This window comes from Brassica napus, chromosome A6 (genome assembly GCF_020379485.1).
Source record: "Brassica napus cultivar Da-Ae chromosome A6, Da-Ae, whole genome shotgun sequence".
Classification (NCBI taxonomy): Eukaryota; Viridiplantae; Streptophyta; class Magnoliopsida; order Brassicales; family Brassicaceae; genus Brassica; species Brassica napus.
This window is the reverse complement of record NC_063439.1, coordinates 20330421-20353280: the sequence shown is the minus strand read 5'-3', so window position 1 is coordinate 20353280 and position 22860 is coordinate 20330421. Positions and strand designations below refer to the sequence as shown.

General features: G+C 35.2%; 4 protein-coding genes and 1 non-coding gene across 6 annotated transcripts; 2 read left to right on the top strand and 3 right to left on the bottom strand.

Annotated features, from left to right (window-relative positions):
• The first annotated feature begins 626 nt into the window (after positions 1-626).
• On the top strand, positions 627-3914 carry LOC125575859 (calmodulin-binding protein 60 C-like). 2 transcript variants are annotated; one of them, XM_048735006.1, is made up of 9 exons: positions 627-859; positions 1054-1202; positions 1307-1382; positions 1446-1504; positions 1567-2060; positions 2137-2297; positions 2367-2564; positions 2636-2804; positions 3025-3914. In XM_048735006.1, the coding sequence occupies exons 2-9, from the start codon at positions 1090-1092 to the stop codon at positions 3627-3629; spliced, it is 1875 nt and encodes a 624-aa protein (XP_048590963.1). In that variant the 5' UTR covers positions 627-859; positions 1054-1089; the 3' UTR covers positions 3630-3914. The 2 variants fall into 2 exon arrangements, with proteins under 2 accessions (XP_048590963.1, XP_048590964.1); XM_048735007.1 differs by lacking the exon at positions 627-859 and adding an exon at positions 882-955.
• Positions 3915-4811: 897 nt separating this feature from the next.
• On the top strand, positions 4812-6923 carry LOC106442745 (VIN3-like protein 2). Its single transcript, XM_013884394.3, has 4 exons — positions 4812-4861; positions 4958-5021; positions 5394-6063; positions 6135-6923. The coding sequence occupies exons 2-4, from the start codon at positions 5003-5005 to the stop codon at positions 6784-6786; spliced, it is 1341 nt and encodes a 446-aa protein (XP_013739848.3). The 5' UTR covers positions 4812-4861; positions 4958-5002; the 3' UTR covers positions 6787-6923.
• A 688-nt stretch (positions 6924-7611) lies between these two features.
• TRNAF-GAA lies at positions 7612-7684 on the bottom strand. Its single transcript has one exon. It is a non-coding gene; the product is annotated as a tRNA-Phe (tRNA).
• A 1718-nt stretch (positions 7685-9402) lies between these two features.
• Positions 9403-10517, bottom strand: LOC106444619. Its single transcript, XM_013886073.3, has 3 exons — positions 10121-10517; positions 9824-9921; positions 9403-9610 (listed from the first exon to the last, which is right to left on the bottom strand). The coding sequence occupies exons 1-3, from the start codon at positions 10365-10367 to the stop codon at positions 9557-9559; spliced, it is 399 nt and encodes a 132-aa protein (XP_013741527.2). The 5' UTR covers positions 10368-10517; the 3' UTR covers positions 9403-9556.
• A 1701-nt stretch (positions 10518-12218) lies between these two features.
• Positions 12219-14879, bottom strand: LOC106440843 (pentatricopeptide repeat-containing protein At2g18940, chloroplastic). Its single transcript, XM_013882609.3, has one exon. It carries the CDS (start codon positions 14771-14773, stop codon positions 12317-12319), a length of 2457 nt encoding a protein of 818 aa, XP_013738063.2. The 5' UTR covers positions 14774-14879; the 3' UTR covers positions 12219-12316.
• Positions 14880-22860: the final 7981 nt, after the last annotated feature.

Sequence of the window (22860 nt, the reverse complement as noted above, 5' to 3'; positions counted from 1 at the left end):
CTATATCTCTCTACTCTTTCTCTCAAAATCTAATTTTCATTTTTTTTTTGTTATTTGGCAAATAAGCCTTTTTTATATTAAAGTTTATTAAAAACTATATTTGTTGCAACTTTTTTTCAGACAAAAATAACCAGTTTGATTTAAATTAAAATATGGTGTCTTGATTTGTATAATTTTATGTTTGGTAACCGCCTAGAACCCAAAACTATAAATAACATAGAAAATTATAATATTACAATCAGTATAAAATGCGGTCTGCACTTTAAATTAAATTGATTCCAGTACCGTAAAACCTTAACAAGACTAAAGTTAGCTACACCAATCAGAATAATATGTGAAATAATAGTGATGGTTAGCGTTTAAAGGTGTTGTGTAAAGTTAACATAGAAATAAAGAAATCTGTGAACCTAATCGTTTACCATTGCAATTAGATCTTTAAATTCGTGTAATCTACATAATAAAACCACATCGAATCTTATCTCCGGTCATATAGTGATGTGTTTTGTACTTTTGCACTATAATAATCGTATACAAAAATCAAATAATTAGTCTTTAATACAAACTCCAAAGTCCCAATAACCTTTATATTCTCAACTTTAGAATGTAGCATGTGCTAAAAATACATACAGTAGCCGCCGGGCCAACAATGTCTACTACCATTAAACAAACAATAAAGTGGTGGCAATACAAGCCTACGGTGGTCTCGCCTGCACCGGATACTCATCTTAAATTTACTAAAACCAGTCAAAGCACTCGACTAATGACAGACCAAGACAAGTGGTTGAAGAAATTAATTACGACACAACACAGCTTCGGATCTTCTCTCTCTCTCTATCCAAAACCAAACACCATTTCTTAGGTAATTTTTTTCTCTCTCCTTCAAATCGAATTCCAGTTTCTCTCTCTTAACGTTTGTGAAGAAGCTCAAGTGAAAATCTATGTTTGATTTGCTGTGGTAATTGTTGGATTTGGAGGGGAGAATCGAGAGCTTTGTGATTCCTTATCATTGGGTTTGAGATTGGTGAAGTGTCTTTGCTTGTCTCAATCTTACAGATCGATAGCTTTTGGAGATTTTAGCTGAGGAGAAAAATGCATACGAGGTATATGGAGAGGACTAATAGTATGAGAGAAAAGAGAAAACTTGAGGAAGAAGATGATAGTAACAATCAGCAGCCTGAGCGTAAAAGGCCCGCTCTTGCAAGGTAATCAATGTTCATACTTGTATCAGTTACAAACCCTTTACTTTGTTTTGTTTCTAAATTGATTGAAACGGTAGTGCCTTTATAACTGTGTATGATTCTTTCAGTGTGATTGTGGAAGCCCTGAAGATGGATAGTTTACAGAGGCTTTGCTCCTCTTTGGAACCCATTCTTCGCCGAGTGGTAAGTCTTTTCTCATGTCTTTTGTTGATTTGTAGTGTCTATTGAGCCTCTCTTGTCAAACAGGTAAGCGAAGAGGTGGAGCGAGCATTGGCGAAACTAGGCCCTGCAAGAGTTAGTGAGAGGTAATAAACACATGACATTTCTAAGGGAAAATGGTTAGAGAGTAATGATTTGAGTTTTACAGGTCTTCTCCTAAACGTATCGAAGGCATTGGTGGAAGAAACTTACAGCTACAGTTCAGGTCTAGACTATCTGTTCCTTTGTTCACCGGAGGGAAGATAGAAGGGGAGCAAGGCGCCGCCATCCACGTTGTACTTCTAGATTCCACAACAGGACGTGTACTGACAACAGGACCCGAAGCTTCTGCAAAGCTCGATGTTGTTGTGCTCGACGGTGATTTCAACAACGAAGACGATGAAGGCTGGAGTGAAGAAGAGTTCGAAAGTCATTTGGTGAAAGAGCGTCAAGGGAAGAGGCCTCTTTTGACCGGTGACGTGCAGGTGACGTTGAAAGAAGGCGTGGGGACGTTAGGTGAGCTTATCTTTACGGATAACTCGAGTTGGATAAGGTGCAGAAAGTTTAGGCTGGGGTTGAAGGTTTCTTCTGGTTACTGTGAGGGGATGCGTGTGCGTGAGGCGAAGACGGAAGCTTTTACAGTCAAGGACCATCGTGGAGAGTGTAAGTTCTTTCTTTCACATTGAGGCAAAAGACTATTCTTGTTTTTGGCCTAATGGTTTGGTTTATTCATGTACAGTGTACAAGAAACATTATCCACCTGCGTTGGATGATGAGGTATGGAGGTTGGAGAAGATTGGAAAGGACGGAGCGTTCCATAAGAAACTGAACAAAGCAGGGATCTACAATGTTAAAGAGTTCTTGCGTCTTATGGTCAAGGATGCTCAGAAGCTAAGGACTGTAAGTGCATTATCTTATCAAGATGTTTGAAGTGTTTGTTCTGATGACGAGTATTACTATCTTTTTCAGATTCTTGGGAGTGGAATGTCAAATAGGATGTGGGAGACACTTGCTGAGCATTCAAAGACATGCGTCTTGAGTGAAATGCTTTATGTGTACTATCCTGAGGACTCGGTTGGTGTTGTTTTCAACAATATTTATGAGTTTAGTGGTCTCATCTCTGGGAAGCAGTATTATCCTGCTGATTCTCTTTCTGACAGCCAAAAGGTTTGTGTTTGAGCACTTGTTCTTCTATCCTATACTTGGTAAATAGTAACATGTTGAGATATATAACTTAGGTTTATGTGGATGGATTGGTGAGGAAAGCATATGAAAACTGGGATCAAGTTATTGAGTATGACAGCAAGTCACTTATGAACTTCAATCAAGTTAACAAAGTGGATGCTTTGGATTACTCTATGCCAGTTTCTGTTCCAAGCCAACCCTCTACATCTTATTCTGGTGAAGGTAGAGATCCATTAGCCACTAATCTTTTTTTTTCTTTTCTTTTTTTGACCAAAGGGTCATTAGCTCAGGACCATGACCATTGTGTCAGACGTCCCTAGTTCGAGTGACCGCTGGGACGAAACTAATAGGGCTTCGTCCCGAACCTTTATTCATAAAATAAAATTATTTTTCTTTTGGTGTCAAACCAAAGTTACAGTGTCATTCATTTTTTCTTTTTCAGCATCAGTGTACAGCCAGAGTCAGGGTACAAGCTTCCCGGCTCAGTCTCAGTTAGCTGATACTACTTCTTACATGCACTTTGGAAACAGTTCATATGCACCACCGCAAGACCAGCTGATTAACAACACTCATGAATCACAAATCATGATCAATAGCAATGGCGGTGAGAGACTGGCCCTAGGTCAAACAACAGGATCGCAAAACCAGCACTTGGTTCAGCCTCCTCCTGAGGTTAACCCTTTTAATGATTGGTCAAACACAGGGAACAGAGGAGGAGGTGATGGGTTTTTATCAGAGGAGGAGATAAGGGCAAGAAGTAATGAAATGCTGGAGAACGATGATATGCAGCAGCTGTTGAGACTCTTTAGCATGAGCGGTGGTGGTGGTGGTGGCCCGCAAACTCCAATGAACATGGGGGAAGACGGGTTTGGGTTCCAATCTTTTGGTCAGTCTTCAATGGATGGTTATGGAGAAGACCGGTCGCAGCCGGGTAAGCCTGTTGTTGGATGGCTAAAGATCAAAGCAGCTATGAGATGGGGCTTCTTCATCAGAAGGAAAGCTGCTCAGAGACGTGCGCAGATTGTTGAACTCGATGACGACCAATAAGGTTACAGAAGAGTTTCTTTATGATGGTTGATATAACAGTTTCCCAGAAGAAGTAAAGTCTTTTGTGTTGGTTTCTTCTTCTTGTGGAGCTTCTTCATTTGTACAGTAAGATATTTTTCTCTCTTCCTTGCTTGTGCTTATATGTAATCTCAGTTTTCAAGATACTAAAAACATGTTGTAATTCTGTTGTTGATTCTCTCTGTTGTGTGTCGTTGTGCTACTTGCTTGTCATATTATTTTCATTGAACTCGAGGAACAGTGATAAAACAAAGCTGTTTTAGGCCATGTCTTAAGATTTTTGATTAAACAATGAGGTATTTGTTTTTTTGTCGGCAACAATTTCATAGCCCAATGTCCATTACATTGATATCGGTCCAGAGAGCAAGGCCTAACATTTCATATTTTTATTGAAACTAGTATTTTTATAGAAACATTAATTACAATTTTTTTTAACAAACAGATATATAATTTAATTTTATCAATTAAATGATTAAAATTATTCAATTAAAAATTAAAAAAGTATATAATATTAGTTCTGGTGCAAAATTTTGTATAATTTCTACACCAAACTTATCGTCATGGTTAAAATTGATTAGGACACATGTGAAATATCCGAATTTTAAAAATATTTATTATCAGTTTTATATTGTTTAGATTAATATTTTTTTTGTAATTTTTATTTATTACGTTAATTTTTGGATATCAGATATTAGGTAAAATATATATTTTTAATCTAATATTTGTTTTGTAGTATTAAATAAATATAAATTATAAAGTATAACTAGAAATCTTATACATAATGAAAAAGTATTTCACTTTCAACTAAAGAATGAAGTTAGTGAATAAAGATGTTGTAAAACTTGCATTCGTAAGAAAATAAATATATAATATACATATGTATGCATTTATTGGATTGCATATTAATTTCTTTTTAAAATCAATAGTTGTAATACTTTTTCATCTATCCGAAGTACCTTCAAAGTTTTATTTTAATACCGCAAATATCCAAATTTCCGAAGGTATTCACGATTAAAATTTTATTTTCTTTGGAATAATTAGACCGAATATATCTGGTATTAAATTTCATTTCTTAAGAGTAAAAAAAGAATACAATGGACATGCAAACTAAATGTTGGGCCCCATACTATAAGTAGTCTCTTTCTTCTCTTCTCCGGTCTCTCCTCTGCTTCAGCTGAATCTTCCCAAGGACGACCGTTTTGATTCTATTCAGGGTATGGTGGAATAACATCTCTTGTTCCTCTTCTTCGCTTCCTCTTGCACGAACGATCTCACTCTCTCTAATCTCATTTTCTTTCTTCCATTTGCAGGTTTTGAGTATTCTGGTTGGTACCTCCTGTTCTATCTCTGTTGTCATGGACTCTTCTCTCGACGGTACGTCCTCTCTAGGTTTCTTACTTCTTGCAAGAAAAGAAAAACAAGAACTTGCCATGATTTTTCGTAATGTGTGCTTAGTGGGTTTAAAGATGATTGATGTTTCTGCGTTAGTTTTAACTCGAATGGAATTGAAAGTTTGAAACTTTTTTGGTTTTTAACTCTTGAAGATGAACGTAGTGATGGATTCCTAATCTTTTCCTAAGTTTTATGAAGGATGGTACCATAAAGGATGAAACTTTCTTTGTATATATATGTACATGTTCTTGGAACTTAGTAATGAATGTGGTTTCTTATCATGAAGAAACAGTGTTCAGTCTTTATAAAACATGTAAAATTTACATCCTTTTTCATCATGTATGAGCTCTGCAGGTGACTCCATGAAAGGCAGAAAAATGAGCGTTGATGAAAAGAGAAAGCTTGTTCATGAACTCTCAAAAGATTCGGATTTAGCCTTCGAAGCCTTGCAGGTGTGGACCCATGAAGAGATTCGACAGGTCTTATGCGCAGAGTTAGGGAAAGAAAGAAAGTACAAGAACTTGACGAAAGCTCAGCTCATCAACAGCCTCTTGAGAACTGTATCAGAGAAAAAAGCTCCAACGCCTCCTATTAAAGGAAACTCTGGAGGAGATCAAGAAGACAGGAAGAGAGACTCATCAACAACAACAACAAAAACAACTAAGAGAAACTCAAAAAGACAAAGGAAGAACGCTACTCCTACTCGCTATGTGAGCGCTGAATCGGTTAATAAAGCTAAAGGCGGTATCTACTGTAAGAACTTGGCTTGTCAAGCTGTACTGAGACAGGAAGACTTGTTCTGTCAAAGGTGTTCTTGTTGTGTCTGCCACAAGTATGATGACAATAAAGATCCTAGTCTCTGGTTAACCTGCGGTTCTGATCCTCCGTTCCCCGGTGAATCTTGCGGCTTGTCTTGCCATCTGGATTGTGCTTTCAAGAATGAAAAATCAGGTCTCAAGCCAAGTAGTGACGTTGATGGATGCTTCTACTGTGTCTCTTGTGGCAAAACAAACAGCTTGCTTGAGTAAAAATCTCAATCAATCAATCTTCTTGAGTTCAGTTTGGACAGATCTTTATTTTATTTTTCTTTCTTAGGTGTTGGAAGAAGCAACTGTTGATTGCAAAGGAAACCAGAAGCGTTGACGTGCTTTGTAACCGTCTTGTATTGGCTCAGAAGCTTCTCAAGGGCACGGAGAAGTACAGAAAACTATCTGAGACCGTGGAGGAAGCTGTGAAGAGTTTGGAAACTGAGTTGTGTGGTGGTCCCCTTACTGATCTTCCATCGGCAATGTGTAGAGGAAACGTAAACAGGCTTGGCTCAGCGCCAAAAGTGAAGGATCTTTGCTCTTCTGCTTTGAAATCCCTCCAAGATACACCAGAGTGTTGCTTCAAAGTTGTTTCCCTTAGAGGCGGCAAACAGTCCAGCGTAGATGAAACCAAAGTCTCTACAAGAACCCTTCAAGAAGAAGAAGAAGAAACTGTTTCAGAGAAGGTGGTCAATGGTAAGAGTTCAACAAGCTGCGGGTTTGGGCTGGAGGATTGCGTGAAGATTATGAGACAGCTGGAGTGTTCAGGTTATGTTGATAAGAGTTTCAGACAGGAGTTCCTGACTTGGTATAGCTTAAGAGCCAGTGCTCAGGAGATGAACGTTGTGAAGACATTCATTGATGCTTTCGGGGACGATTCAGTAGCTTTAGCTGAGCAGCTCGTCGACACATTCTCTGATTGCATATCAAGAAAGCGGTGACAAGGATTCTGTATGAAGCAGCGACATTGATTGGAAGAATATTTATTTAGAAAGGATTCAACTTTTGTTAGAACAAAATTATCATGTAAACAACAGAATTTGATGAATGGTTTGTTTTGCTCTTTTTAGACAAAGTAGATCGCATTGCACTTAAATATGTGAATGAAAACACTAGAGAGAATCTGTGGGCCGTTCTAGTAGTTTTACAAGTTCTGATACACAGTGTGTGTAAGTGGTCCACATAACTAAGCATGTGCATTTTACCTGGACCTACAAAACCGATCTTAATAGACCGATAAAAACTGGTTCATGCCCGACCTACTAACATAAATATCCACAACTATGATTTTATTTATTTTATTTTATATATTTTAGTTTATAATTCAGTTAAAATTCCTTTTATTAGCAATTTTCATTATTATATTTTCAAGTAATAAGAAACTTTATATGTCAAATTTAAAGTTTAAAAATATTTAGTTTCAATTATTAATAGTTTATTTTGGCCATTTTTATGGAATTCAGATATTTTAGTCTTATGGATCTTAAATACTTGAACTTGATCCAAACCTGCTATGGACCCGAAAATTATAAATATTTTACAGATATTTTAATTATAGACTTAAATCGACTCGGACCCAATAAAAACCGACCGAACCCAAACCAAATTTTTTTGAAGTGCTTAGTTAGGTCCAAATATCTAAGACACCTGACTCGGCCGTCGACCCAAAGATCTGAACGTCCAAGACTACACATAACCAATACGTTTTAAAAAGATTGAGAAATGTAACCAGTCAAAGGTAATTTGTTTTTGGAAAAAAAATAATGTGCGGTGAGCGTGGATCGAACACACGACCTTCAGATCTTCAGTCTGACGCTCTCCCAACTGAGCTATCCCCGCTTGTTGTTATCATCATGGTCATATCCAACAAGTTCTTTCTCTGTTTATTAATATGGCGTTTGAGCGGCTGTACAACAAAGAGAACGTTTACACTAGCTGAACATCTTGTCAAGAGGATCCTTAAAAGTGTGATAGTTATGAATGTGGCAGTAGAAGATGGAAAGAAAGCGGCTGATATATGCTTCTTGAGAGCAGAGTTCTTATCAACCATGTTTTTGAATGTGATGAAGGATTTATTGGTGATGGCAAAAGCCTCATATAAACACATTTAAGCTTCACTATTGAGTATCTAAATCTTCTTTCTGAAATTGCTTACATGATATATATATATATAACTGGCTTATTGAAGATTGGCTTCTTGTTTGTTTGAATCTTGAAAAAAGCTCCTATAGTCAAGGCACTTCTGGATCTGTTGATCAATGTAAATGCATTCCCAATACAGTCTGAGTCAGAGTTGCAAGGGAATTCAAGACTCACATTCCCAATACTATATTGCTATCTATATAAATAAAATTGTTACTCCTCTTAAGAGAGTGACACCTAATTTTTTTATAAACACTCTTTAATTGGCATCTCATGATATAAGTTTAAGAGATTATATTCATAAATATCTAAAATAGTTATTGATTTATCGGGTCAAACTATATAAACTACTCCATCCGTTCCTTAAAGATCAATGTTTTAGAATTTTCACAATTTTTTTTGTCATCAACTTTTACAGACTCATATAGACTCTGTAAACCAAACCGGGATTTTCACACTTTTTAATAAAACATAATAAAACTTAAGTATAAATGCATAGTTTTTTTGTAATTTTATATTTTGTATATTTTTAAACCAATAAGATTTTAAGAAATGCAATTAATGTTCTTGAACTTCACAATTTCTTATTATTAGTTGGCAAAAATTACATTGGAAATATAAAATATGTATCCTTTTGAAACAAAAGTTTTTTTTCTAGAATATAGATCTTTTAGAAACGGAGGGAGTACTCAATAGTAACCAAAATTTATAAGTCTGGTATAAGAACTATTTTAACCTTTCTAAAACAGTCAAAAGTATATGAATTACTTAAAATTCAGTAAAAAGAAAGTTATTGAATTTGTTAACTTCGGAGTTCGGATATTTCGTTTTGAACAAGGTAAGATCACTTATTACCCATGCCTAAGAGCATGTTTTGAAAGTTATTCATGTGGAAGCACCCTAGCGTATTGGTTAAGGTTTAAAAGTTTCTACCCCCAAGTTTAAGGTTCGAATTCTAGACTATGCAATTTTTTGCAGATTATAGGATGCAAAACTTTCGGAGGTTCCAAAGTACTGTAAGCAGAGGCGTTCGTTGTGGTCGTCTGTTGCGGTGAGAGCCTGTCCATCGAGAATCTCGTACGTGGTTTCAAGTGTTTTAGGGAGAGATTCATCGTGGAATCATTATTCAAGAATTAGTTGATCATCATATCTAATAGATTTAGAAATTATATGATTATGTAATGTGTTACCCAGCGTTAAAAGAAAAAATGATAAATGTAAAAAAAAATGTTTATTGCAGGTCTCTTATGTTGAGTCTCTTAGCGTAATATAAAATATATCTTAGATTACGCGGTTTTTCTTATGGTCAGATTCGGGTCAAGTTTTTTTTGCCTAGCATTGCTTTTTCCTATGTTGGTGACAATGTAAAATCCTTGTTTTGGTTCCCACTTAGTAAATACTTACTTGCTAGACTGTTTTGAATTGAGACACCATATATATATATATTATAAACTCACAACACCAAATGAAGAACTACAATAGTTTCTCAAATATACCAAGAGATCTCCAAGGTTAAATAAATTCAATGATCCAAGATGACTTTCATAAAGACTCAAAGCGTATGGTTGCTTATACGCTTTGTACTTTCCCTGGCATCTCCTCTGCTTTCACGCACTTCACTTCCTGCGTTTATGTGCAAAAGAAGATAAAAGATAAATCTTAACCACACAAATATGCTTTTGACTTTTGAGTAACATATACAATAAATCAATGACTAAAGTAGAGTAAGCCCAAAACCAATCAAAGACACGTTTGACTACCAAATGCATTATACATAACAAGAATCCAAAGGAAACAACAAACGCTAATCTATGAAAGAGTAAAAAGAACACTTACAGATCCTTTGCCTTGGTAATACTCGTCCAAAGCCCACTGGTACTTAGATTGGTTTAACCCAAACCATCTCACCAAATGATCATCCACGCTTGAGTGTGCTGTGGCAACCATTAAACAAACAAGAATGTCAAAGTTACAATTCTTTTAATCCTCAATTTCATATTTGCATTAGCAATAATCTCCACCAGTCCACCCTTAATCTACTTTCTAAATATATAATCTTTATATCAGTTTATTGATCAATCAATCAGACCTCAAGATCCGAAAATGAATGGAACTTTTTGACTAGCTCCTTACCATTTTGAACCTTTGCGGCGGCGTTTTTGAGGAAACCCAAAACTGAGCTGTCTTGTTCAGAGGACGAAGCCACCGATTTAAACTGCTGCGGCGGAGGAAGAACCGGCGGTTGAACGATAGCCTTCTGAGACACGGCGGCAGGAGACTCAGGTGGTTTTGGAGTCGCCGGAGGAGTCATAAAGACAGTGTAAGGCCCGATCTTTCCGATGACAGGCGGAGGTGTTGATGGGTCTTTGTTGATTGGCATCTTGAGGTGAGATTGAGAGAAGATGGAAGCAAATTATGCAGACAAGATTCTGAGAAAGAAGAAGAAGCTGTACTAGCTAGTTGTGCAAGATGCAGTCAGTGAAAGTGAAGACTGTTCGTTCTATCTCTGTGCTTCCAGTATAAATGTACTTTTCAGTTCTCACACTTACCAAAGAGACCAATAAAAAAAGTATTTTTCTTTTAAAACTGAATGCTTTTGTTTTTCTTTTCTTTTTTTTTTTCTTTTTTGTTCAAGCTTTTGTTTTTCTTTTCATACTCAGATCTATATATATAAAAATATGTTCGTCTTTCTTCCGTGCCACGTCATCAAGTCGTGCGTTATGGGAGTGACACGTGTCCCATTTTATATTTGGGGCTAAAATAAAACAAAAGAATGTCAGGGGTTCAATAACCCAGCACCTCCAGCACTGGTAATTTCTCTTAGAACCACTAGGTTAAAGTCATTTTTTATAAATATGTGGACGCGAAAATACTTATTATCGTGTCGACTGGAAGTCCATGCTTCTTCTGCTTGTGACCAGGACCGGCACTGAACTGACGTCAAGATGAAGATCGTGAAGTTAAAAACTTTGCTCCAAACAGTTTTGCAATGTTTCCAATCTTTATAACTTGATGCATATAATATATATCAAAATACATTTGTTGTACACGCTTTTATTAGTTTTGTTTTTAAAAGAAGGTATTTACAGTTATAAATGTTTTGTGCCAGTGAAGTAATGGTTGAAAAACCTCTATACATATGTCATTTTAAAATAATACTCAACTTCTATATATAGTCAATACATATGTCCATGTTATATTCTAGACTAAATATTTTCTCTTTTAAAAATATAGAAAACAGTTTTTTTAGTCTATAAGCAAATGTTGTAGAGCAAATATGCATTATACAAAATAATATATATTTAAAATCCATACGCAAAAACATAAAAGTTAATAAAAGGAATGTAAGGGCATGCCTCTCTCCCCTTCATTCGGAGGTAGAAGCTTTGATTTGGGCAATGGAATGCATGAAGATTTTAAGACAGTTCCAGGTTACTTTTGCAACGGATTGTTCTCAATTGGTGAAGATGGTTTCGGAACCAGAAGAATGGCCAGCATTTGAAAGCTATTTGGAAGATATCAAGCTCCTCAAAGGAAGCTTCCTCAACTCAGACATCGTTCATGTACCTCGGACGGCGAATCTTCGGGCAGATAGCTTAGCACGTAGTGTAAGAAAGCAATTGTCCTTTGTCGTTCACATGGATGCGGAGTTACCAATATGGTTTACAGAGTCAATATGAGTCTGTAAATTTCTTGCTGTCAAAAAAAAAAAAAAAAAAAATATATAGGCCTCTTTCTGACACATGCACACTCCACTATGAATAAGAATTAAAAAAAAAACAGTATTGTCATCAAACTTTATCACAAATCCACATTTGTACATCTATAATTATGAGTTGGACAATTAGTTAATTTGATACAATACCAAAGCAAGAATAATCGAAAAACAACTATACCACCACATACTAATAAGTAACACATAACAGATAACCAAATTTTTGAATCTTAAAACAAATTTCAACTCGAACATTTAGTGAATATCAAATTAACTAATATTTTGCCTGTAGGACGGACCGACCCTAGTATAATATAATCAGATTAAACCAAATCAAACCAAAAGTTTAAGGATCTTTTCAGTCAATGTATAATCCAATGGTGTATAATGTATGTCAGTAACGTTCGCTTTTTTAATTAGCTTGATTAATTATCTATTAAAAATAAAAAGAATATATTTTAATAATTTATAGAAATGTGAAATTCGTAAAAACATATATATTCCTTTCATCATTCATGAACAAAGTTGCTTATTTTTATTTCAAGTAAAATGTAAATTTTAATACAAAAACTCACAAATCTACAAAGAAAAAACAAACAAATATATAATTTGATTTAGGACTCTAAATTCTCACGTACTCGAACAGCTAGCCGTTGGATGGACTGATCATCAAAGTAAGCATCAAGAGTTTTAATCTTTGATACAAACTCCATAGCTTCGCTATACCTCCCTCCTCTGCAATAACCATCCACAACCATTTTATACGTCAACTCATTTGGTCTGCACTTATTCTTCCCCATACACTCAATCACATCCTCTATCTCCCCAAACATCCCCATCGCTGTGTAGCCCGAAACAAACGTGTTGTAAGTGAAGATACACGGTCTGATCCCACGCTCTGTCATCTCAGACAGCATCCTAACCGCTTCTTGCATCAGCCCTTTCCTGCAGAACCCCTTGATCACCGTGTTGTAAGAGACAAGGTCCGGTCTTAGCTTTGATTTCTCTAGACTCTTGAGGATCTCTTCGGCTTTCCAACACTCTCCACGTCTTACGTACATGTCCATGAGGCTGTTGTAGGTTACGAGATCTGGTGTCAGCTCGTGGTCGCGGATGGACTGGAGGATCTCGTGCGCTTGGTCGTACATGTTGTTCCTTGTGAAGATGGAGAGCATCGAGTTGAAAATCACCATGTCGGGTTTGTATCCGTGCTTTTTAAACAGCGCGAAGGCTCTCTCCATCCCAGCAAGCGCTCTGCATTTGAAGTTTGCGAGAAGCAGAGTTCTCAGAAGCATCCAGCTCGGAAAGATCTTCCCCTCGACTATCTCCTTCTCGATTCTCTCTATCCCTAGAACGTTCCCTCCCTTGGCATAACACTGAAGCATCAACGAGTAAGACGTCTCCGTCGGTTTGAAACCTTTGCTTTTCATGTCGGAGATCACACCCTCTCCCGATCTCCAGTCCCCTTGTCTAGACAAGGCGTTAAGCAACGCGTTGTAAGTCGTGACGCAAGCGTTGAACCCCGCTCTCGTCATCTCCCCGAACATTTTCGACGCGTCCACCTCCGAGCCACACCTCCCGTAAGCACTGATCAAAGTGTTGAACGTGTCCCTATCAGGCTCGAAACCGCAGCTCTTCATCTCGCGGAACACTCGGTTCACGTACTTATCCATACCCTTGTTCCCACACAGAGCGAGCATCGTGTTCCAAGTGACCCTATTCGGGGAGCATCCACTACTCTTCATGTCACATAACATCTTCACCATCTCATTAGATCTCGATTTCTTCCCCAGCATACTAAGCACCACGTTGTAAGTGCAAGTGTTCGGAACACAACCAGCTCTCTTCATAGTGTAAAACAGCTTCAAAGCCTCCTCCTCCTTCCCCGACTTCCCATACGCATCTATCACAGTCGTATAAGTGATGGCGTTCGGCATCACACCTTTCCCCGTCATCATCTCGATGACACCAGCAGCTTCCTTGGTGAAACCAGCTCTAACATAAGCCGCAACAAGCTCATTGTACGTCACTGAATCCGCGGGACAATTGTTCTCCTCCATCTCTTTCAAAATCTTCAACGCTTCCGTGTAAACCCCCGCTTTACCATAAACTTGCAACAGCGCGTTGTAAGTCACAGTCCCAGGCTCGTATCCACTAGACTTAATCTCAGCGAAAAACTCCTTCGCCTCTCTTAACAAACCCTCTCTGGCGCAAGCGGACAACACAGTGCTGCAAGTAAACTCATCGAACTTCATCCCTTTGCTTCTAATCTCGTCTAGAACTAGTACAATCTTGCCCCAAGACCTTCCCATTCTCCCGAAAACATCGAGGATCACATTGTAAGTCACCAGAGTAGGCGAAGGACCCATCTCTTTCATCCTCTCGAAGAGATTGATCGCTCTTTCGTACTTCCCTGTACGAGAGTAAGCGTAGAGTATAGTCGTGTAAGCGCGAACATCTAACGTGTATTCTTGCAGAGGAATTTTATCGAGCAGCTTAGCTGCAACGGAGTACTGAGACTCTCTACCTAAGATCCTAACTACAATCTCTATAACATAATGATCTAGCTTCAAATCTCCTGAATTCGAAGCCGAAACTAACCATTCGAACAGCAAAACAGCTCTCTCCCAGTTTCCGGAATCGTCCAGAGCCTTGACGAGACTGAACACATCGGTCCTAATCAGCTCGGACTTCGCGGAATCGAAGAAGCTGCTCAATTCAGACAAAGGGTGGGCCAAGATGGAGTTGAGCAGCACAGTTTCCTTCTTACACAGCAGCTTCAAAGACCCGTTGATACCCAGAACGGGGCTCGAGAAGGGTTTCGCGGATTTGACCTCGAGAGAAGGGAAACGAGCGGCGGGGGGTGAGGTGGCATGTCGGGGAGAGGAAGAGAGGTGGACGAGGTGGTGGAGAAGGGAATCGAGAGGGAAGGAAGGAGGAGAAGGAGAAGGAGGAGGTAAGTGGAGTGTGGCGGAGCTGAATTTGAGGGAGTGGTTAGAGGACTGAGGTGGTGGAGGTCGCTTGGATTGAATAGGGTATGGAGGTTTGAGAGGGGAGAGTGCGGCGTCCATTGAGGAAGGACGTTATCCGATTATTGCTAAATGGTGGAACAAGCAAGATAGATAAAGCGCCTTTGGTTGTAAGTTTTTGAATGGCCGTAAGAAACTCGTCCCCTATCGAGAAAACAAGATTCATTGGCCTTTCGTTCCAACCCGTATTTTAACCCGACCCGGTTCATCCCCAATTTCGGATCCAAAACTAACGGAACGGGAAATATCCCAAAATATGGAACTTCTAAACTCCGGTCTGGTATTAAACCGGCTGATTAGACCATTTAGGATCCGGAACCGGTGATTAACCAGTTTATCCGGCTGAACTGCCCGGGCGTTTTGTGTGGTCGGTTTGATACATGACGCCATTGATTTTTTTAACACCAACATAAATTAATTCAAGCTACCAACTACGTGGTAGATACAGAGTAGCCATTACAGAGAGTCTTTTAGCTATCGAGGAGTCAGCTGCAGAGTTCAGATTTCTTGAAATAAAGACAAAAGAAAAGACAGAGATAGAAAGAAACATGATAAGAGACACGGACGATTCCAAAGATCTCAACCGAAGAAAGCTTTTGAGTTACTTGCTTTGACAAACACTTGACAATCTGATTTTATACAAGATTTTTGAGATGCCGAAGTATTTTGCATTGATCAGAGCTGATCGAATTGCTAAAATGTTAGGAGTGAATCCAATCGCTCTTTTGATACCTTTGAATACAAGTTGCTTTGATACCAATTAAGGCTCCTTCTCAAAGGTAAGAGAGTTTGTGAAAAACAAACTAATAAAACATAACACAAGTTACTTCAATTTTCTTCGCTGATTTTTTCCTTTGGTTTTTCTCATTTAAATAAAGAAATTAGAACCATAAGTTCCAACGGAAGCAAATTAAGTAAAGGGAAACATGGACATCCTGACTTACTCTCCCCTTGAAAAGAGGACATGAGCAAGAGACCATAACTAATACATGCAACAATAATAAATGAATATAATAATCTGTCAAGCCAGTATTTAGTGTTGTAAACACAACACAACTTTGCGTAGTTTCAAGAAAGCAAAGGTCTCAGACACGCCGGCGTCAAGAAGTCTCTGGTTGAAACAGATGTCAAACCAAGCCAGAGCCGTCTCTCGATCCCTTTCCACAAAACTGATCCGAAACGACTTCTTGACGCCTGCTGAGTCGAGAATCATCGAGGAAGATATCAGCAACAGAGAAAATATGGGGTTTGGGAGCGGTTCTTGTTGATAAAGGCATTAAAAAGTGGGGTGTGTTTTTCAAGAGATGGGAGATGCACGGTTCTTGGAACTACGCTTCGGTTTGTGGTTGGAAAGATGGAGACAACATTAGTCTTTGGTCTTTCAGGTGCCGAGGAGTTCTCTCTTTTGCCCTTGTTCCTCTGAGATAACTTCTTTTACTTGAGGTTTGTGTCCAGTGCCTTCTCAGAATTGTAATTATCAAGATTAGGGTTTTGGTACAGTACGTTTGATCTTACAACACCTTGTTGGGTTTATCTCAAGTAATTTTTACTATGAATTGATGAATGTTCTGAAATGAATACGTGTTTCCTTAAAAGTTTCAGTTTATGGATAGTTTCATTTAACTCAGTTTAATTAAACAGTCTTCTGCCCTTAAAGTCTTGCTTCTGCAGTTCTACCAATTATTTCCCTCTTTGCTGCATTCACTCCTTTAAAGAATGTTTTGGTTGGTTTTCTCAAATTTGATGCAAACTTTTGTTTCACTTCACACTTGTTCCTGATATAGGCTCCTTCTTGATTGCGTCATTTTTTCTTCTTCTTGTTGCTGATTGTTGTGCAAACTTTTGCTCCTCTTCACGTTTGAGTTCTGGAATTGTGCTCTCCATCTTTTTTTTCTGAACTAATTTGATGCATTAAAATAAAGGTAACTGATATTGCATTTAGGCTATATAGTTTGTTACAAGTTTGATGGAAACCATAGAGTATTACAAGTTACAACATTCGCAATCCAAGAAAAGCTCATTAAGCTAGATAATGAAATAAAGCCAACACACGTCTTACGATTTGCGGTTACCTCGACCTCTCGAGATATGCTTTCCTCTTCCCTTGACAAGTGTCCATCCCATTTCCTGTACTTTTTGAGTTGGTTTAATCGATCTCCCTCCCCTAGTCGTGTTCAGGTGAGTTGTGGACTCACAGTGTGAGCCCCACACTCTTGTGAACGGTCGAATAGAGGAAGATGTGGATCAATTAAAGCGTCATCTTCCGGGTTATTCACCACGGTGATGACCATTGTGGATGGAGTTTCCTCCATAATCTTTTCGCTAACTGGAGTAGAGGAATTCTCTACTAATGGTGAAAAAGTTTGCTTAGACTGTAAAAGAGGCACCTCTTTAACTAGTGAAAGATCTTCTTCTTGAAGAGTGGCTGCTTCTCTTGTAGTTGACCTCATTTCATCTTGAGCATCATTCATTTTTTCTAGAGCGTTACTCATTTCCACATGCGTAGTAAGGATAGAACCAATTGTAGCAGAGTTGTCTTGAAAAAATGTCGGTTTAGGAGATGAATCATTAGACCCGAATTGATCTATACTAACCATAGGTACATTTGAACCATCTTCGTGAACTTCTATTGGCTCGCTTGTAGCTTTTGAAAAATTGGCTGGTAGAAGGCTCTCTCCTAGGCCTGGGCATTCGGGGTCCCAATCGGGTTTCGGTTTTATCCAATCGGGTTTCGGTTTTTCGGGTTTATCAAAATCAGCCCCATTCGGATTATATGAAAGTTCGGTTCGGGACCGGTTCGGATTCTATCGGGTTCGGGTCGGGGTTAGTAAATCTTCAAAGAACCGACACAATCCAATATACTTTCGGGTTCGGGTCCCAATCGGTTTTTCGGTTTAAAAGTACCTGATTTTTACCTATTTTATAACCAAAACATGAGTAAAATCACTTCTTCAGTTTTAAAATACTTGATTCGTACTTATTTTGTAACCAAAACTTAAGTAAAATCGATTCAAAAATAAGGAACATCAACCATGATCATTCAAAATCAAACGAAAAGTAAACATATTTACTGATAAAAAGAAAACCAAATAAATAAAATCATAAAACGAAAACCAAGTTGAGAAACATTGTTTAACGAAAACAAAATCAAATCTAAATACTTAAGATTCAACGGTCATCTTCAACCATCAACCTTCATGTACTAGAACCACCAACATTCATGTAATAGAACCACCAACCTTCATGTAATAGATAAGTACTTAAGATGTTCAATATTTTTAGTATATTTTGGATACATATTAGGAATTGAGATCATGTTTGGTACAAGATCTTTTCGAGGTTTTGAATGTTTCGGGTTCTATCGGATATCCATTTAGATTCGGGTTCGGTTCGGATAATACCCATAACCCGAAATACCACAAAACAAGATCCATTCGGTATTTACGTCGGGTTCGGATCGGTTCGGATTCATTTTTATCAGATCGGATTCGGTTCGGGTTATCGGGTTCGGTTTATTTGCCCAGCCCTACTCTCTCCTATTGATCTTGGAGGAGGTAATTTAGCATTCACTGACTTCTTTCTCCCAGGTAACATGGAAGTACTCTATGAACCCATAAGCAGTGTCGGGGGACAAACGGTGCGACCGTCCAAATCCGTGTCCCACCGTTTCTTAATAGTTAATGGGCTTAATATTTTTATATATATTTACATATTTTTAGATATAAAATTTTAAATATTCATTAAATTTGGTTGAAAAGGGCACCAAAAATATTTTAAGTTACACAATTTATTTTCATCGTAAATTTTATAAAGATATTGATGATAAAAAAATTTAAATATAATTAAATTTTAAATAAACAGAAATGTTAAAAGCTTTAAAACGTTGTGTTGTCCATAAGCTAAATAAATGTTGAGCCGGCTCTGCCCATAAGCCAAAAAAGATACCACAGTACTTGGTATGATGCCTTTACAAGACTTAGAGCTGCATGTATTAATCCCTAGCTCATGTCAAAGAAACTGAAAGAAAAAACACAGAAGAAAAAAAATGAAGAAATTATTCAGAAACTGGATCATATATTTCACCAGGAACATCCTTCTTCTTTCTCATTGCACTGAGTGGAAACAGAGAAATCGAGCCAAGGACAGTGAGAAGAAGTTACACCACGCTCGGAGTATTATACGTTTTTTTTTTTGGTAAAACGGAGTATTATACGTTGGAGATTGGTTGAGCCTGAAAATGAACAAGGCTGTAACAGAAGTGGTTCTTTCCCAAGTAAATGTTTTTTCTTCTACGGGTCAGTGTAATAACCAAGATCTATTAATATTTACACCCAATTAGGAATACACAGCAGGATAAAACCCAGAAAGCTTCATATGACCAACCTGAAGTTTCAAACTAAATTCTCAAAAACACAAAGTTTCAAACTAAATTCTCAAAAACACAAAGTTCCAACCAATTCAAATTTAACATAATTTTAATTTCTGTCCAAATTATTTAATTAGTTTCAAATATTAAATTAATCAGAAGATATAATTTAGCTTTTTTTTTATTACAAAGCAATTTAGATAATGGTTTGGTACTTCAAAATATTTTATTTATTCTATCACCAAACCACACATGTAAGAAATATTATCATCATAATAACCAAATAAATTTTCATTAGTACTTTAAAATAACATAAAAGATAAATCAACAAAATTAAACCATAATTACCAATTATCATGAAGCCTATGAAATCAAACCCCTCTTCATTGAGTAATAGTATAGATGATTGAATATTTTTCTTTGTTTCGATGATTCCTACGAACATTAGTTTAATTGCATTTTCTATGAAATTTCCTCTTTATCGGTGTTGATCGTGATACCTATTAACAAAATATAAAATAATTAAAACATACTTCTATTTGACTAAAACTTTATCAACTAAAAGTCATAAATTATAGGAAAATTACCATAAATACCACAATTATATTACCACTTTTCAGGTTTACGTAAACTATTTTTACGTTCACTTTTAATAAAGAGTTAAAAGATATTTATACCCCTAGGGTTAACTAATCTAGACTTAGGGTTTAGAGTTGAAGTGTGGGGTAGGGTTTTTGGAATGTTAAATTTGAGATTCTAATAAATATATAAACAAATACTTAAATCTTTTTTTTTAAAATTAAAAAAATTAATAAAAAGGTTCAAATTCGAAAAAGTATAATTCAAAAACATAAAAAAAAATGTTTTTATATTTTTTATATTTTTAAAATTTTATATTTTTAAAATATTTATATTTTATTATTTAAATAATTATTATTATATATATAGAGAACACGAGTATAAAAGTCTTTTGCCAATTAATAAAAATGTATTTTTGTAAATATCTATTTAGTGGTGGTAAAGATGAATAATGATACCATAAAAGTGGTAAAAATAAAATTTCTCCTAAATTATATATGTCTAGCAAAAACTGATTTTTTTTTTTAATTTTAACGGTCCGAAATTGTATTCTTTGGACTTATATCTTTTGATTGGTAAGACGATTTCGTTATTTAGAAGACACCAAGATACTGAAGAGAAGTTTCAATCACCCAGATCTCATTCATATACCCCGGACACTTAATACAAGGGCAGACAGTCTTGCACAGAGTGCTAGGCAGCAATCGTTGTTTGTTGTTCATATATGGATGTCGAGTTACCAGTATGGTTTGCAGAGTCTTAGTTGAGTCTGTGTATGCTGTTGACAAAAAAAAAACGATTTCCTGACATAAAAGATAAGAAAGTTTCCTTTTAACAATAATATAAATAAAACATTAAACAATTTACTATTACTAAAGTAAATATAAGATGAACATAGCTATAAAAATATTGCTAAAAATTATTAATATTTGTTAATAATAATTATCCGGAATATAATTTAAAACATTTATTAAATAATCACTATTTTTTTTTAAAAACTAACAATTCAAAATTTTATTTATTAAAATTCATGAATCAACCTAAAATCTTGGAATATGACAAATAAGCTTCTAAAAATTAATAAAATATGAAAAATAATCAAAATAAATAAAAATTATTGAGAACATGGCAAGTAAGCATTCTCACTTATAAAAATAATTTCAAATATTAAATTAATCAGAAGATATAATTTACCTTTTCTTATTACAACGCAACTTAGATAATGGTTTCGTAGTTGCAAAATCTTTTATTTATTCTATCACCAAACCACACATGTAAAAAGTATCATCATAATAATAACCTAATAAAGTTTTATTTATACTTTCAAATAACATAAAAGATAAATCTACAAATTAAACTACAATTACCAATTATCAGTGAAGCCTATGAAATCAAACTTCTCTTCATCAACTAAAAGTATAGATGATTGAACATTTTTCCTTGTTTTGGTGATTCCTAACATAACATTAGTTTAATTGCATTTTATATGAGTTTTCTCTTCATCAAAGTTCATAGTGACTACCTATTAACAAAATATACAATAATTAAAAACATATTTCTATTTAACTAAAAAAATATAAACCAAAAGTAATAAATTATATATGTCTTATAAAAACTGGATTTTGTTTTTTAATTTACAACGACAAGATGATTCACTCACATAAAAAAAAGCTTCTCTTTCAAAATATTAAATAAAAACATTAAACGATTTAATATTACTAAAGTAAACATAAGATAAACATAACTATAAAATTATTGCTCAAATTTGATAATACTCGTCAATAATAATTATCCTGAATATAATTAAAATATTTATTAAATAATCACTAAAATTGTATAAAAACTAACAATTCAAAATTTTATTCATAAAAATTAATGACAACCTGAAATCATGGAATATGACGAATAAGTTTCTAAAAATAACAAAACATGACAAATAATCAAAATAACTTAAAATCACTGAGAACATGGCTTATAAGAAATTTTAATTATTTAAATAATTTTAAATATTAAATTAATTGGAAAATATTTTTTTTTTATTACAACGCAACTTAAATAACGGTTTGGTATTTGCAAAATCTTTTATTTATTCTATCACCAAACCACACATGTAAAGAGTATCATCATCATAATAACCTATTAAAGTTTTATTAATAATTTAAAATAACGTAAAAGATAAATCTACAAATTAAACCACAATTACCAATTATCAGTGAAGCATGTAAAATCAAACCTCTCTTCAACAAATAATAGTATAGATGATTGAACAATTTTCCTTGTTTTGGTAATTCCTACAAACATTAGTTTAATTGCATTTTATATGAGTTTTCTCTTCATCAAAGTTCATAGTGACTACCTATTAACAAAATATACAATAATTAAAAACATATTTCTATTTAACTAAAAAAATATAAACCAAAAGTAATATATTATATATGTCTTATAAAAACTGGATTTTGTTTTTTTAATTTACAACGACAAGATGGTTCACTCACATAAAAAAAAAAGCTTCTTTTTCAAAATATTAAATAAAAACATTAAAGATTTAATATTACTAAAGTAAACATAAGATAAACATAACTATAAAATTATTGCTCAAATTTGATAATACTCGTTAATAATAATTATCCTGAATATAATTAAAATATTTATTAAATAATCACTAAAATTGTATAAAAACTAACAATTCAAAATTTTATTTATAAAAATTAATGACAACCTAAAATCATGGAATATGACGAATAAGTTTCTAAAACTAACAAAACATGACAAATAATCAAAATAACTTAAAATTACTGAGAACATGGCTTATAAGAAATTTTAATTATTTAAATAATTTTAAATATTAAATTAATTGGAAGATATAATTTTTTTTATTACAACGCAACTTAAATAACGGTTTGGTATTTGCAAAATCTTTTATTTATTCTATCACCAAACCACACATGTAAAGAGTATCATCATCATAATAACCTATTAAAGTTTTATTAATAATTTAAAATAACGTAAAAGATAAATCTACAAATTAAACCACAATTACCAATTATCAGTGAAGCATGTGAAATCAAATCTCTCTTCATCAAATAATAGTATAGATGATTGAACAATTTTCCTTGTTTTGGTAATTCCTACAAACATTAGTTTAATTGTATTTTATATGAATTTTCTCTTCTTCAAAGTTCAT

What these genes read in the sequence shown, in the direction of transcription:
- LOC125575859 (XM_048735006.1), top strand. Translation starts at nt 1,090, where the DNA reads ATGCATACGAGGTATATGGAGAGGACTAATAGTATGAGAGAAAAGAGA. An exon ending in CCTGCAAGAGTTAGTGAGAG is followed by an intron (nt 1,505 to 1,566) that starts GTAATAAACACA and finishes TGAGTTTTACAG; the next exon opens with GTCTTCTCCTAAACGTATCG. An exon ending in TACATCTTATTCTGGTGAAG is followed by an intron (nt 2,805 to 3,024) that starts GTAGAGATCCAT and finishes TTTCTTTTTCAG; the next exon opens with CATCAGTGTACAGCCAGAGT.
- LOC106442745 (XM_013884394.3), top strand. An exon ending in AAAACAAACAGCTTGCTTGA is followed by an intron (nt 6,064 to 6,134) that starts GTAAAAATCTCA and finishes TTTCTTTCTTAG; the next exon opens with GTGTTGGAAGAAGCAACTGT.
- LOC106444619 (XM_013886073.3), bottom strand. Translation starts at nt 10,367, where the DNA reads ATGCCAATCAACAAAGACCCATCAACACCTCCGCCTGTCATCGGAAAG. An exon ending in CGCCGCAAAGGTTCAAAATG is followed by an intron (nt 9,922 to 10,120) that starts GTAAGGAGCTAG and finishes TGGTTGCCACAG; the next exon opens with CACACTCAAGCGTGGATGAT. An exon ending in ATTACCAAGGCAAAGGATCT is followed by an intron (nt 9,611 to 9,823) that starts GTAAGTGTTCTT and finishes ACATAAACGCAG; the next exon opens with GAAGTGAAGTGCGTGAAAGC.
- LOC106440843 (XM_013882609.3), bottom strand. Translation starts at nt 14,773, where the DNA reads ATGGACGCCGCACTCTCCCCTCTCAAACCTCCATACCCTATTCAATCC.